The sequence below is a fragment of the Pholcus phalangioides genome, unplaced genomic scaffold (genome assembly GCF_987345545.1).
Source record: "Pholcus phalangioides strain wild (caught in Gottingen) unplaced genomic scaffold, Ppha-v1.0 ptg000015l_1, whole genome shotgun sequence".
NCBI classification, from domain to species: domain Eukaryota; kingdom Metazoa; phylum Arthropoda; class Arachnida; order Araneae; family Pholcidae; genus Pholcus; species Pholcus phalangioides.
Window position 1 is genome coordinate 61654211 of NW_028301608.1, and position 16628 is coordinate 61670838.

A 16628-nucleotide genomic window follows, 5' to 3' on the forward strand; every position below is an offset into this window, starting at 1 on the left:
TCTGTATTTTAGGTAATTATGAATGAAAGTTACTATTTTAAAAATTGTCAAGACATCGCTAATCGATACTCACCAGACGGTGCTCCAAGCCTCCTCGGTAACTCAAGGGCCCACTGTTCGGCCGTCTTCCTCCTGAACTGTTCCCATTCACGGAGAGGTTCCATGAACCTCGGATCGAAGAAAGGCCTGTGCCCGAAGGCATTTGCGAAGGCCCTGAGCTGTTGGTGATGCTGCCCTGTGGGAATAAAAACTATTTACAATATTTAAACTGAACGGGAAAAATCTAAGATTTAATTTTATGCGTAAAAAACATCATTATCTATTTTAATTTTTTTCAGTGCTAAGAAATATCAAGGATCTTTCCTTAAGAAAGGGTTCATGAACTATGACAATACACATTAAAAAAAAAAACTACTACAATCAGACTTTGGTAATGACGCTTAATTGCAATAAATTACATCAGTATGATAAAAAAGTTGCAGTGATAGCTTTCTTTCTCTTCCTGGTATTATTAGTATCGTGATTGAACAACCACAAAACTTTCATTCTTTTTTTTGTAATGAACCGGTTCATAACAGTCTCTCCATTGTGACGGGTGAGGTAATTATGATAAACAGGATTATATGTTATTTTTTTTTGGTATCAATTGTGCACCTTGGGTCTGCCTATCGCCATGATTTTTTAAATTAAGTTCCCACGTTTGTTCCGACATCATCAAAATTACTGGAAATCTTACGGTTAGTCATAATTTGTGTTAAATTTTGTCTTTTAAACCGCACTAAAGGATAACAAAAGCAGACAATAACTCTCGTTTTTTTATTGCGATTCATTACTATAGCAAAGTATTAAAATATTCCTGAGCCCCTTTAATACGGACGCACATCTTTACATTCAACTTTTAAAAAAAAAATCAAATTATAATTGAACAAAAGTAGATTGAATGGTTAACAACATTTTTACAGAATTCGCAAGTTTTCAATCTTCAAAAAGGAGGCGCTACTCACAGTCTGACTACTACTACTACGTAACCGTACATGCACGTCGCACACAATCCTCTACGGAATTTCTAATGAATTGGTGCGTGCCGGAATGTGCGTATACGTGTTGTGAATCTAACGCGAGGTTCGTTTCTGTGTAATGCTTGTTATGTGTAGTGCTACCATCAATTTTACCAACTATGAGTGAAGTGTAAGAATTGAATGATTGTGTCGCCACCTGTTGCTCTCTGTGGCGAGACTTTTTAACAGAGAGATCAACAATCCCACTGTCCTTACAGTGGTGACCGGCTGAAGTTGGTTCTCTGTGATTCCCAACTTCGAGGAGCGAATGCGAACCTAACAGTCTGACTATAAATTCTACACTACACCGTTTTCTATAGAGTATTATTTAATGTACATATACACAGTCAAACCTCGTTAATAGGCCACTCATGGAAGAGCAAAAATATGAACCCGTAAAAGAGTGACTCGATAACCGGTGTATACAAACCTCGCTAATCTCTCTCCCTATTTATGCGTTCATGGGCATGAAATAACTTTTCGTCATTCAAATGTGTTAGTATTGCAAATTTGTAATTTCAGTTTACTCATAATTTTTCGAGATCAATATAATTATTGATGTTATTTACCTAAACACAGACGAGAATTTTGAATTATCTAGAAAAAATCAACATAAATTAGTTTTCTTTACAGAAACTTTTTAAAACGGTAATTTCTAAAAACATGAAAACAAACAATGTATAGTACGCATTGTACCAAATATTGTTCGTTTTCATGCCGCATACCTGTTTAAAACCGACAACCAATTTTACTTGAAGATTTATACAGATAGTTTTATTTTTATTCGCTAAATAGCAGCAATGTTCCCAACAATCCTAATACGTATATTTTTTTTCCGATCCGCAAATTATTTTTTCTATTCATGCAGGTCTACGGAATTGTTCATTTAATTTCAGCGGTCCGCAAGTTCGAAATGGTTGGAACACTGTTTTAAGACTTTATGACTGTCGTTCGATGAAACATACACAGCTTAGCTTCCGGTCTGCCTGCCATCTTGACTACATCTTCAGTTACGGCGGTAATGGTTAATCCCGGACCATTGTCAAACAGCTTAAAAGTTGTACAGTTTCGTGTCTTTTATTGTTTTAGGTAATTTAGAAGGATTCCGATGGCAGGTAATCAACAATAACACCATTAAATCATTTGAAAACGTTATTGTGCTCTTTTAGCCGCAGGCTGAAACACTACTGAACGTCAAATGAGTGAAAATGACTAATTTGACGAATGAAATCGCTATTTTAACTGTTTTGGACACATCGGAGCAAAATCAAACTGACCGATAAATGAAGCATTTCAACGACAATATCCAAAAGCGCTTTGTAAGGATATTAGTTGAAATACACACCTTCAAACATGACAGCTGTACATATCAGTTCATACTCGCATCAGTCCAGTTTGTTATCACTCCAATAGGAAAATGTATCACCGCTGGAGACTCAACAATAATCAAAACTAGATGCATTCCATAGATTTAAATGTCATTTATAATCAAGTCCCCTTTGCTTCTCGTAATTCAGTGAATTCAATTTTTAATCACAGCGCATAGTTCGAATGCTGTACAAAAAAAAAGATTCTGCCAAGATTTCAACATAAACAAATTATTACGAACAATTAATACTGTAAATTATTACCCAAAAATGTTTTTCAGTATTTCTCACAATTAAAAATCAATATTTTTTTTAAACTGCATTAATTAATGAAATCACGAATCAAGTCCTCATTATAATATTTCTCGTCTCATCCGGACACAAATTTTGTAATGCCAAGGGAAACGACGAACAAAAATTAATTCAAAACTTGCCATAAAAGTCTTAAAAATCACATTTAGATACAAAAAAATTACCGTGTTGAGTAATAAGAAGAAAGAGAAGTTAATCTCGGGCATCAAATTCCTCTCGCGTAACTCGAGATAATAATAATCGGTAAATTTTCTAGAGATTATACAGCGATGGTTGGTGTTAATACCAAATCATGTTTGACGGATTTTTCTTCTGGACTTGTAATAATTCCTGACAAAAATCGGAAAAAAGATTGACATCCATAAATTAATTAAACGTTATAAAATTTTCCTGCTTTGGAATAACTGCACAAAATTGTTTGCATTTAGCTTAAAAATCTTAATTTTTTTTTAAATTTATTTACAAGCAAAAATTTTAATCTTTGTTTATTTTTACACTCGTTCGTGAAATTTCGGTTTGTTTTTAACATAAACGAAATTCAATTTTTCCCAATTAATGTCTCGAAACATTTAGAGCCTAAAATGATTTCGTTAAAGGGGGATGTTATAGAAAAAATTACAAGAAGTCACATTCAATTTTCAATTTTAAACGAGAAGAGATTAGAAGCGGAAATTTGAATTTTCATAACTTTCGGGAAGGAAAAAAATAACCATTTGATTAGGGGATGATAATTTTTGTGATTGAGGCAATGAAATTAATATTTTGTATTAAAAAAAAATCCCAATTTTTTTTAAAGAAGATTATAAATCAGTTTGTTTTAGAAGTATTATCACTGCGATTGTTGCTTTCGATTTTTCTTTGCTTTTTCTTTGGTGTTCAGAAATATATTTTGATACGAAGATAATTTAGTGGAATAAAAATTAATTAATTAATTTTTTTCCCAACTGCATCTCAGTTTTGGTTGAGTCAATGAGAATTAGGAATTAAGTTTTTAAAGTTATTTGGATCAAAGTTAAGTATTAAAGAAGAAGAAAATAGGTAAAATTTCTACTCGATATTGAGATGAATCTCCGCCAATGTTATTCCAAAATGTTTATGTTTTAAGGGTCTCATATATTTTTACATGGTCGTGAATCCTAAGAACGATGATTTAGTAGAAATATTATTAAAATGACTTAACTATTTAATCATAAATTTATTTCAAGTTTGGTACGCTTATTTTCGGTTATATACGCTATGTACAATGCCACATATATCTACATATCTTCGATAATTTTTTCTTCTTCAAATTTTCGAACATTAAGGGGAAGAAAGGATTGGTCAATATTACGTTGTGCGCTTGATAAAATAACATGCCATGAATGTAATTTAATAAAAATTCATTCAAAATAAAGTAAACTTTTACATTAATCAAATGACGCAAAATATTGGAGATTCATTCATAAATACACTGCTGGCCACCGTAAATGCAACACCCTGAAGGAAGCATGCAAATAATATGAAATTTACAACATGCATTAGCGGAGGTGAGATATGCAAATGACTAGAATTTCAGCGCAGACGCACATCACGCGCGCCTGTGGCGCCACTTCAAAGCGCTATTTAAGGCTTGGAGATTTCGACGATTTGAAGTACGGCAATTGTGTTTTTCTTGTGGTTTTTTCAAAAAAACGATCAATTATGCCTCGTAGAAAACAGCGATCATCTTTTGATCAAGTATCCGAGTTCGACAGAGGAAGGATAGTGGCCTACCGAGATTGTGGATTATCTTTCAGGGAAATCGGTAGTCGTGTTGGACGAAACCAAACAACTGTAATGCGGATATGTGATCGTTGGATGCAGGAGGGTACGACGGACCGACGTGTTCGATCGCATCCACCTCAGTGCACCACTTCACGTGATGACAGGCGTATTGTGCGTATGGCAGTGGCGGATCGCTCAGCCACATCACGAACCATAGCACAGCACATTCAGTCTGTACCGCGTCATCCAGTGTCTGCGCGTACCATTCGACGCCGTTTACAGCAGAGTGGTCTGTCCGCAAGACGTCCATTGCTTCGTCTACCCTTGACGCAGAACCACAGACGTCTCCGCCGCCAATGGTGCGATGAAAGAAGGATGTGGACGGCACAATGGAATGAAATTATCTTTACTGACGAGTCACGCTTCTGTCTGCAACACCACGATGGTCGGATTCGAGTCTGGAGACACCGTGGAGAGAGGAGGCTGAACAGCTGCGTTATGCACTGCCACACTGGCCCTGCACCGGGTATTATGGTATGGGGAGGTATTGGATATCACTCTCGCACTCCTCTAGTACGCATTGCCAGTACTTTAAAAAGCCAGCGCTACATCTCCGAGGTGTTGGAGCCAGTTGTCCTTCCTTACCTTCAGGGCTTGCCCACAGCCATATTTCAACAGGATAATGCGCGACCACACGTGGCACGCATTGTCCAAAGGTTCTTCGTCAATCACCAGATTGAATTGCTTCCCTGGCCAGCTCGCTCTCCGGATCTTTCGCCGATAGAAAGCATGTGGTCCATGGTTGCTCAACGATTGACCCAGATTACATCCCCAGCTGCCACACCAGATCAACTTTGGCAACGCGTGGAAGCTGCTTGGTCTGCTGTACCCCAAGAACACATCCAAAGTCTCTTTGAATCAATGCCGAGGCGTGTGGCAGCGGTGATCTCCAACAATGGCGGCTACTCTGGCTACTGATTTTGGCAGGAACCACACTTCACAGAAGTCTATAAATTTAATCATTTGATGCTTGGTCAACATGTTATCTACAAAATAAATATTGTTGCGATATCTCTTGTCTTTCTTGGTGTTGCAATTTAGGTGGCCAGCAGTGTACTTAATTTTTGGAAAAATTGTTTAAAATTTTTGGAAAAAATATTTAAAATTTTTGGAAATGCGAATTTTAAATTTTTATGTTAAATAAGATTGAGTCAGTTTATTTCAATTGATGAATATATATTGAACAGTTTTCTTTATTTTTAATCAATTTGTGTTTTGTTATATTGATTTTATGCTACATATATATTTTGTTATGCACGCAGGGTGTTGAGGCGATATTGAACAGTAAATTTCATATAAATGTCTAAATGACCAGTGGCATATACACAGAACACTTCAGTGACCCGTAGCATATTTACAAATCACTTGAGCGACACGCGGTGCAGCTCTATAGCACTAAAGTGGCCCGAGGTGACACAGATCCAGATCACTTTAGTGAGCTGTGACACATTTACAGATAACTCAATTAAGTGGCTCGTGACACTTTTTTTTTTTCACATACATAAACCAACGAAGTGGCCCGCTTTCTCCAGAAGGTTGAGCTGGCTCCCTTTCTGTAGATTCAAGTAAAAGCCCTGGCGGGGGTTTTTTTTCCGGGAAAATATGATGAATCATATCCTAAGATTTCATTATCAGTGATAAAGTAAACAGACCAGAACATTGCAAATGCAGATTATATATCACTGCGGATTATAAGATGATATTTTTGTTCCGGAACAAGAGAAATTTACATGTACGGACTATTCGCACAGTTAATTACGCTATTCACACTAGATTTCACCGGAGACACTATATTATAGTAGGATTTTGCAGAGTATGTAAGTAAATTAATGTACGTGTTTTATATTATACATAGGAATGAAGGGACAACAGTCCATAAATCAATATGTGAAGTTAATATTCGAGCAAATTGAAATACGATCAGGTGTAAAACAAACACATTATCGTAACCTATAATAAATGCGATATCATCACTGTGATAATATTAATATCGAATATCTTTCCGGTTCAGTTTTGAGGACACTCCCTACTTTTGGTACCCTAACATTTTCGACGTCGTCACATGCAGAAAAAGTCAATAAATGTACTTGTACAAACCTAGAATCACACGCAAAGTTTTACGAAAGCAATTTAAGCCGTATTGCATTTTATTAGGTAGCGCATACTGTACGGCACCCGTGTGCCGCTCGTACATATGTTATCATCAGATCACTACTAGCTTTAATGAACTCTGATCGGGTTATCAAATATTCAGGAGAGAGAGTCTGGACAACAGTTTTGTGTGTGACCAGAGTGTGGTGGTGGGTTCAACGCAGCACGCATTTTCGCATTTTGCGCATCGTACACCGCGAATTTTCACGTGCGAACGGTCCGTTAGCCGCAGCCATTTGATATCCGTATGCTATCTATCGGTCGAGGCAGTTTCACAACTTCATTAACTTTAATATTTTATTCAATCTCAGTCATTTGTTTTTTACTCTAGCATTCAAGAGAGTAGAAACGCGCAAATTTCGTGCATTCTTTTTTGTATAGCTTAGTGACAGGAAGCGATATGCATATTGTATTAATGACGCCTGATTTCAGTGAAGGTGAGACAGAGAGCACACAAATATAATATACAGTGTATTAAACTTACAGCTTTTACTTCTCGGTTCCCTTGGCCCGTCAACGGTGATTTTTATGGCCTTGGTATACGTTGCCACTTGTGGAGGAGATGAATTCACTGTTATGGTCAGAGAAAAACTCTTTCCTAAGAAAAAAGACAATAAAATTTGCGTTAGGGTACATTGAAAACTTTGCGAAATGAATTTTACAGATAAAATAGGACGTTAATTTTATAGGAAAAATATAAATTTTATTAATGAGGAAATTATTTTCAAAAGGGAACATTTTCACTTTTTGCTAAATTTACAGTAGAAATAAAATAAGTATAAAACCTGTTTTCTCCAGAATAGACTACTTTATAACAAGTAGAAGATGGCCTAAAACTGGTAGCATAAGGGAGTAGTATAAGAATATTTAAATATTATCTTACTTTATCAACATTCAAGAGAGTTGGATGATCAGATTACATTCAAATTTTAGAAATGTTTCGTTTTGAAAGAAAATTAATGGAAATGTTACCTTAAATTGGAGCTGATTAAATCTGAGAAATTGGAAATTTCTACACTACATGTTGATTCCAGACTAGCCCAGGAAAGTAGCCATATTGTTCTCTCGTGAATACTATAAACAGCACGATCATTCAACAGTGGAACCTCCCATAACAGACACTCCCATTAGCGGACGCCTCCATCAATGGCACTTTTTGAATTACATAGACGAGACTTAATGCATTTTACTATTCATTAACGGACACTCCTCGTTAGCGGACAAAATTTTTGGTCCGACGGGTGTTCGTTATAGAGAGGTTCTACTGTGAAAGCGCTTCTAAAAAATGTGCTGTTCCGTTTTTTTGAAAAAAAAAAATCCCTCAACGCCAACAAGACAACCACTTTATACTTCCCTTTTGAAATAAAAATACCGAATTGATGAATAAAGTGGACAGGTTCTCTTTGGTAGAAACGCCTCACTATACATTATAATTCCGAACAAAAATATTACCGTTTGAATAAACCCTGTTGGATAATCCGAAAGAGCTCATCCCAAAGATCCAGAAACGGTTGAAAAGTTTATTTCTAAAAAAAAAGGGGAAATGTAGCCTCCTCAAAGAATACATGGGATAGATAAATCTAAGCTTATCTTTGTTTCCTGTTAGAATCACGGCGTGTCCGGACTGAATTTACACAGACATGGCTTTGAAGTCGGATCAGACATGAGAAGAAATTAACTTTTACTTCTCCGATTCCACTTAAAAAAAAAAACTAGAAATCAAAGTGTGAATAAAATGTAAATAATTGTAGAGAAAATGATCGAACGAATTTGCGTAAAAAAAATGCATAATGCATTTAAACTAAATATGAATTATAATTTTTATAAAAGGATGCACCATAAAATTTCATAGATATAATTTGTGGAGATGAATATGGTGCATAATGCTCTGAAAATGTGAATTTATACAGGAAAACTATCATCATCATCCAGGGTGTGCCAACAAAATCCTATTTCGGCCGATTATGATAAAGATTATCGATATGATTGTTTCGATATTTAACATGGTGATGTCTCTGGATATAGCGTCATAGATTACAGATTATTGTAGACTAATATTTGACTAATATTTTTATCATAATTAGACTAATATTTTGATCATAATTAGATTAATATTTTGATCATAATTAGACTAATATTTTGATCGTAATTAGAATATAATAATTTGATTCGATCGTAATTACATTATAATAATTTGATCATAAAAATTAATTCAATCATAGACTATAATAATTTTATCACAGTTAGACTAATATATTTGATTAAATAGACTAATATATTTGATTAAATAGACTAATATATTTGATTAAATAGACTAATATATTTGATTAAATAGACTAATATATTTGATTAAATAGACTAATATATTTGATTAAATAGACTAATATATTTGATTAAATAGACTAATATATTTGATTAAATAGACTAATATATCTGATTAAATAGACAAATATTTTTGATCATAATTAGACTATTAAAATAATTTTATTCTAATAATTTGAGCATAATTAGACTAATAAGTAATTCACAACTTAGTCCAAAAATGTTATCTGCTTTGATAAAAAGAAGAAGAGTGAGAAAATATATTCACAGAAAAGAATAAAGATATATTGTGCGTATCGGAATGGATATCTTCCAGGAATGTTGGGCGAACCTGTGTCAAATGAAAAAAAGTTTTATTTATTTATTTACTTCATTGATATTGCGGATTAAATATTGTTTTACTCTCAGGCAGGATGATTCAATGTTCATATTTTCCATGGAATGAAAAAAAAAAAGAAAAATCAGACACACATCTTCATATTTTCTCTACATTAATTGAACGTAACGCAGATTAGATTCAATGTTGCGAATTTCAAAAAATGATAGACAAGCTGTTTTTTTTTCATACTTTTAAAATCTGAAATAATGAGCATCAAAGTAACATTTAAGTGAAAAAAAAAATTGATTTTTTCTTCTGGACTGAATTTTTTTCGGCTTTTTTTAAGAGGTTTTTTTTTAATGTACTTCATATTTAATTTTTTATTCATTCTTGATTATGTAATTTTACACGTTTATCCTTGAATTGGTTTATTCCCATTTGAATTTCTGTAAGAGGAATATTTAAATGATTTGAATTTTGATTAAAATAAATTTTTATTTAGACGCTGTAGAAAATATATGACACCAACATATATATATATACACACAAGCAAATTACATCCGTCAAAAATTACGTTCCATGGTCTTAGAACGTCAACTAATTTTGTCGGAGGTAATGATCTATAATAGACTAATGATAGAGTATCTCCATATGGAAACGATCGGGCCTTGAGCTATGGACTTTTCGCACAGATAGCACGCAGCTTATTGGCAGGAAAGTCCGTATTGTGACAGAAGTCCAGCAGTCCGGCGTTTTCAGGCTGGCTTTCTTCATGTGTGAAAGAAGGTAACATGTCACTGCATGTCCATGGACTGTAAGACTAGACATGGTCCACGCTCTGTCCCAAGAGGGATGTAAGCCTTTTACCCCGAGGGGCTGGACCACGCTGGGGAGTGTCCATGGACTGACTTTGATTTGGGGGGGGGGGGAGCAAGGCAAAGCAGAAACTAGTCGAAGACCCTGTGACTGGAATCAAAGTTGTATCGTTAGTCAATGTAAATACATGTTGTGAAATTTTAGGGGACCCAAAATCATGGGGTGCTGGGCAATTTTCTCTCTTGCCTATGTAGAAATCGGGCTCTGTGCGTGTTCTATGCGCATACGCACAGAGAAGTTTTTTTATATATATATTTTTGAAAGTTTATTAATTACAATGAAATGTTACATGATTACGAGGAAGAAAATTCATCAAGGGATCACCGGGGATCTATACTGATGAACACGAAGTAATTCAGTGAATAATTACTATAAAATGAACAACTCTACGACTAATTCACAAAACAATAGCTAGAAAACACTTTACATATATTATTCCAAGGTTCTATAGAGTTCATTTCCTTTAAATTTCAATAAAAATGTCTCTCTGCCTACCTACAAGAAGTTAATTAAATCATATCTCATATCTGAAACTAACATAGAAAAAAACTTTTGAACTTTTTTTTAAATTATGGTATGTATATATATATATTATTTATTTATTTGGTTTTTTCCCTCTGAATTTATTTGTGTATATATATATTTTTTTTTTTCTTTCCACCAAGAGCTTACACGTCCTCAGCACTTTTTCTTTTTTTACCTCGTAATTTTTTCCTCCATGTTAACTACTCAAAGCATCACCACCCTGGCTGTCATTGTTTAATGAAATATTTTGTTAACCCCCCCTTTTTTTTTTCTCTTTCCTATAATTATTCTATTGTGTATCATTCATACTTTACGTTAGTCGATTTGTGTATGTATTAAATATCCAGTATGAGCCTTTCCTGGCTCCTTGGGTATAACTCCTTCAATTGTATATGTACTTTTTACGCTTGAATAAAAATCAAAAATCAAAATCGAAACTATACATCATTTAAATGTTTTTTTTTTGAACTGCCATCGAGTAATTCGGGGATTTTGGCAATCCGGCATACCCCGGATTTGTTATGTGCCGGGTTCATGATTACCGCACTTCTAAATAACCCATAACTCTCAGTAAACTACTATAAATACATGAATAATCTCTTCCCTGAACTCTCATGCACTGTAATGATTATTGTTTTCAACCATAGAATTCACCATCAATGTTTCATATAATGTTCGAGATCAATGAAGAGTTTTTTTTATCACTAAAATATTCAATGTCGTTAGAATGTCAAGTAAAACATTTTTAGAAAATTATGTTTGGTTTTTAGCGTATGTGATAGTAGTGCAGAATATACGTAAGACTTGACTTCAATAGACTGAGTGAAGATTTTGTTCAATTATATTTTATTTATTTAAGTTTATGCTATTTAAATGTATTTTTTTTTCAACTGCCTTCTAGTGATCAGATGAGTTTGGTAATCCGGCATGACCTTAATCTGACATGTGCCGGATTAATGACTGGCTACTGTATTTTTGAATCGCCCATAACTTGATAAAAAACTGCTATAATTTCTCTCTTTCTCTTTTTTGCTATAATAACTATTGTTTTTAACCCCGGAATTTACCATCCATAGGATTTGCGAGATCAATTTCATCGCTGAGATAAATTTCAATATTGTTACAATGTCAAATAATACATTTCTAGAAAGTATTTTGTCTTTCGCATACGTGATAGTAATGCAGAATATATGTGAAATTTGACTTCTGTGCAAACATTCGTTCAATTACACTCCAAAACATCAGCGATGCAGATGAATCTCTAGATATAAATCAGTAAATATAAAATAAGTAAATAATTTAACATCTGTGTACAGCAGCTGGTGAAAGCGGAAAACTAAGGAGATATAATTAATCGTAATCAACATTGTAGCAGCACCCAGCTCACCATTCATCAGCAATATGTAAGATTATACAGTAATTTCAGGAAAAAAAAGAAAGAAAAAACAGTGCACACAGAAAGCAAACAAGAAGCAATTATCAACGAGAAATCTCAACGGAAAACGAAACGTACACAAATGATTACGATCTGACAAAAAAACATGATTCATGATCAGTTTCTGTAGGAGAAGAAGAATAAGAAAAGCCGACGATTATCGGCCGGCACAATGGCAGAAGAAACCGATCAGATAATCTACGAGATAACTCTGATTATTCTACTTGTCTAATAAAACTTTCGTGACCTACCAATAGAGCCTCATCTGTATATCATTCGAGTGGTCATTAGAGAGCTGCAGAAATTTTCTTCCCTCTTACCGAATTACTCTCTCTTATTCTTTCCCTTAAGCTATACTGATAGTGATCTCTTGTGGCGAATAGGTCAATGTATTCGTACTGGTCAGGACCAGAACGCACGAAATGAATGCGTTTAATTCATTTCTTGATTTGTCAGTCGGCTTCATGTTGATAGTAATAGTTCGAGGAATACGGTAACCCCAAAGAGAAGCAAAATTTATGTGAAATTCAACACAGAAAAGGCCCTACTGTAGGAATTACTATCGAATGGTGTGCCACGAGATCGTCCAAAGATACCGCGAGGTATTCAAGAGCAATAAAGTTTTGATGAAATTAGCAATTAGAGGATCGTAATTTTCAACCTGAAGATACCAATTAAACCCTAAGGTTTAATTAATAATTACTAACCGGTGTATTGTGGTACTTTAAGGGGAGTTAACCTTGGAAGAATTACCTTGAATTGTGTAACTTCCAGGGGAAATAATTACCAAATTTTAACGAGTGTAAGGAACACCCTTTTTGCCAAAAATTGGGTTTCAAAAATAGGAGGGTTTTTTTTATACATGAATAGTATTATAGATATATCTTTTCAACTTTTTTTTCCAAAGTTTAAGGCAGGGGCCTGATCTTTTAAGATCAGGGAGTTTCTCATACACGAGGGTTCTCTATACAAGTTAAAATACGGTGTATTGAAAAAAGCATCATTGAGGAACCACGATTTTCAACCCGAAAACCTGAAAATACCTTCCAAAAGACCGAGATTTAAATCAGAGAGGTACACAGGGTCACTCTAGAGGGGCCGGCGCTTCAAAAAAGATGATTAAAGTGTGAAAATATTTTGAAAATTTTTGTAAAAGGAATCAAACTATCGATAGAAAATGCCATTATAATAACTATCCTGATCGACGCAAAATTTCAGAAGAGTTTCGTTGTGCTTATAATAACACTCGGAAATCACGTTCATTTCTAGTTATTGCGCAATGTTGGGCCACCACATTGGCTCGCTTGTTGAGTGCGGCAGAGTTCTCGAGATGCAACGGCACCGCCCAGGAAGGTTTATTTACTGCGAATGTTACTAATGTTATTCTACTACAAAGAAACATCAGCTGTAAAAGTTATGCAGCAAACTTGACAATTTAATTTATATTATTGCTCAAAAAATATTTACCAATGTCATAACTGCATTGCTTTTTTCCATGTTGTATATCAATCAAAACCCGGTCATCAATTTCAATCGAAGAACCATAAGAGTTGTGTTTTTTATTTCATAGGTGGGAGAAGTAGTTCCAGTTCAATGAGCCTCTCAATAAATAATGCATCTTGTACTGTATAGTATTTTCAAAAAGGCATGTATTGACTGATACAATTTTATTCCGACGTCAATACGTTATCATATACATGAAAACTAAAAGGCACCAATTCCAATTTTTTAGTCACCATGGCGATCTGACCTACTGCCATGTCCAGCCCTGCCCTATTGCCGTCTCATCAGCATTATAGCAAAAGGGCAAAATGAAAGAGGGCTTAGACCACCTTTGAATTTGCATATTTGTTACGTTGCCATCAATCATTATGCCAGGTCTTATTGAAGAAGCCCCTATTCAAATGAGGTCTCCGTGCCGTGCCCAGTTTGGACTCGTGTGTTAAGATGGCCCTGGGCGTCCCGTAAAGTGCATGAAAATTCTGCAATTCAATAATCCTCACTTCTAGTTGATGAAAAATTTCCAAAAAAACATCGTTTTTTGCTACTCATAATTTTCTGATGAAACGGAAAATTACATTCATGAACATCTGGAACCTCTGGTTCGAAAATTCGATGTGAAAAATTTTAATATTACTGTATCTAAATTGTGGGTCGTAATGCTTCCGATTTTGATTATTTAAATTCACTAATAGCCAGGGGCACTTGAGCTATGGGTCCCGACCGAAGTTTGATTGGGGCTTAATAAAATCTCCTCATAGCCAGGAATTCTTGAGCTCATTTCATACAGTACACCACCCAGGCGCTATCGATAATAGTCAATTTTAGCCATTGTCCCGGATGAAGGGCTGCACGGTGGTTTTCTCTAGATATGGGTTACGACCCAAACTTGATTCGCAGAGGCTTCCGAGATGAGTTGTACAAATCCACTTACAGACAGGGTTTCTTGAGCTATGGGTCGCGATCCCAACTTGATTCTCAGGGTCCTATTAGATTAGTCATACGAATCCAAATCCACTCACAGTCTAATATAAATGCACTTATTGCGTCACTGATTTCACTAATTTTCGAAGAAGAAACAATCTTGTTATTGATATTGTGTCGGGAAGAAAAAGGTTAAGAACTCCCTGATGTACACAGTGGTGTATTAAAAATTGAGAAATCACGTGAATTCGGTCTATATTGTACAATGTAATCCATCAAAAGAAAAAAAAAAATTCTTTTACGTAAAACTTCAACCAAAAATCTCGAAACGGCAAAATAGTGTAAAGATCTCCGGGAAAGAAGAAAAAGAGATAAAAGAACGAAAAAAAAAAAAAGAGACAAAGATGGGTTCCGGTAGCCTATCGGTTGACGTATAGATATATAGGAAAAAAGGGTAAGAGAAGAAAATCGACTGGCATATATATATAGGAAAAATAGCGAAAAAAAATTCAAAAAAAGTAAAACGTTTGCGGGGGAAAAAGTGAGGGAGAAATGGGTGGGCATTCGTGGTTTCGTAGGGCGGATGGAATGTTCAAGACACAACTCAGGCGTGCATAGGTGCTCCAAAACTGTCACATTAGCTTGGGTTTGGTGTCTCACCATCTCCTTTCTACCGATATTTTTTCCTTTAAGGAAAAAAAAAGTATTAAAAATTTTTTTTCTGTTTTATTTTAAACTTATATATTTTTTTCTTTTATTTCTCTCACGACCGAAGCCGACGATAGCAGCAGCGGCCGACTGTTAGCTCCTTGCATTTGCCTTGTCTTTTGAGGTGAGTTCGTGCATACGGAATGGAAGAGCTGTGTGTGCGGCTGGTATCACGGTCCAATGGATCCCGCCGAGTAAAAAGAAAAAGAAATTTATAAGAAATTCCTAAGATTTTTTTTTCTCTCTCTTCTTTTTTTGCATTTCTTACTTCCTATCCAGCGACTGCATGCATCAGCATCTCTCTTTCCTTCCAAAAAAAAAGCGGCCTTTTGCATGCTGCTTTTTCACGCCTTATACTATCTATCCATCCCATATTGTCGCCCTCAACTCGTTCAACTGTGGTGGCATGCATGTATGCGTACTTGGGCTCATACACGGTATGAAGGGCGACAGGGAGTCCAGCAGCGATCACACTCTCTGTCTTTCTCTAGGAAGTCCCATCTTCTCTTTTCCAAGGATTTTTACCTCTTTTTACCCCGGTTTTATTTTTTTTTCACTGTTTTAGGGGAAAAAGATGCCTTTTCTTCTCCCAATCATCTTCTCTTCATTCCTTTGTGTTTTTTTTTTATATGATTTTTTTTCTGCTCTACCTTTTTTTTCTTATTTTTTCCCCCCTAGTCTGCGTGAAAAAGACCTCTTTTACGCTGCTTTCCCATTTTTAACTGGCTTTTCAATGCCTCGCTTCCACCCACCGTGAAATGGAAATAAATGACAATTCCGTACTGATGGTTCTATGCTGGAAAGAAGTATATACAGTGTGTGTGTGTGTGTGTGTGTGTGTGTGTGTACATACGAGACGGAAGGATGGGAGCACGGTGGTAGGTCATTGCTGTACTCTCCTCCGTCCATGGGTGTGGGTGAAAGATTTCCCTTACCCCTAAAAAGGAAAAAAAAATATCCCCTATCCTGAAAAAATATTTTTTTCTGGATTTTTTTTCCTTTATTTCTCATGGATTTTCCCATTTTTTCCCCTCTACTCCGGCGGGATCAGCCCACTGATACTGAGGACAGACAGTACCGTTCTTTAGGGCCATCCTCACCACTGTATATTTCTACCCAATTCCAATTCCTCTTGGAAACACTTCGGATTTTTCTTGTTTGGTTGGTTGGTATGTGCACGCGTTCACATGTGTGAGTGAGTTTTCTAATTTCCTTCAAGATTTTATTTTTTTTTCCTTATGTTTTCCTTCTCTCTTCTTACCATTCGAGGATCGGCTTCTGCTGTTTCTTAATGTTTCTTTTGTTTCTTCTGCCACCATTAACAGAGA

At 35.3% G+C, this 16628-nt stretch overlaps 1 protein-coding gene across 2 annotated transcripts in view; it reads right to left on the reverse strand.

Annotated features, from left to right (window-relative positions):
* LOC149076414 (runt-related transcription factor 1-like) overlaps nt 1-16628 on the reverse strand; it is a 43222-nt gene that overhangs the window by 15084 nt on the left and 11510 nt on the right. The window contains exons 2-3 of one of the 2 annotated variants that reach the window (XM_089245542.1): nt 7176-7289; nt 74-235 (exon numbers count right to left, since the gene is read on the reverse strand). In XM_089245542.1, the coding sequence (XP_089101668.1) occupies nt 74-235; nt 7176-7289 (276 nt within the window). Of the gene's footprint in view, nt 1-73; nt 251-7175; nt 7290-16628 lie in introns of both variants that reach the window. The other variant, XM_089245541.1, reaches the window with a different exon arrangement.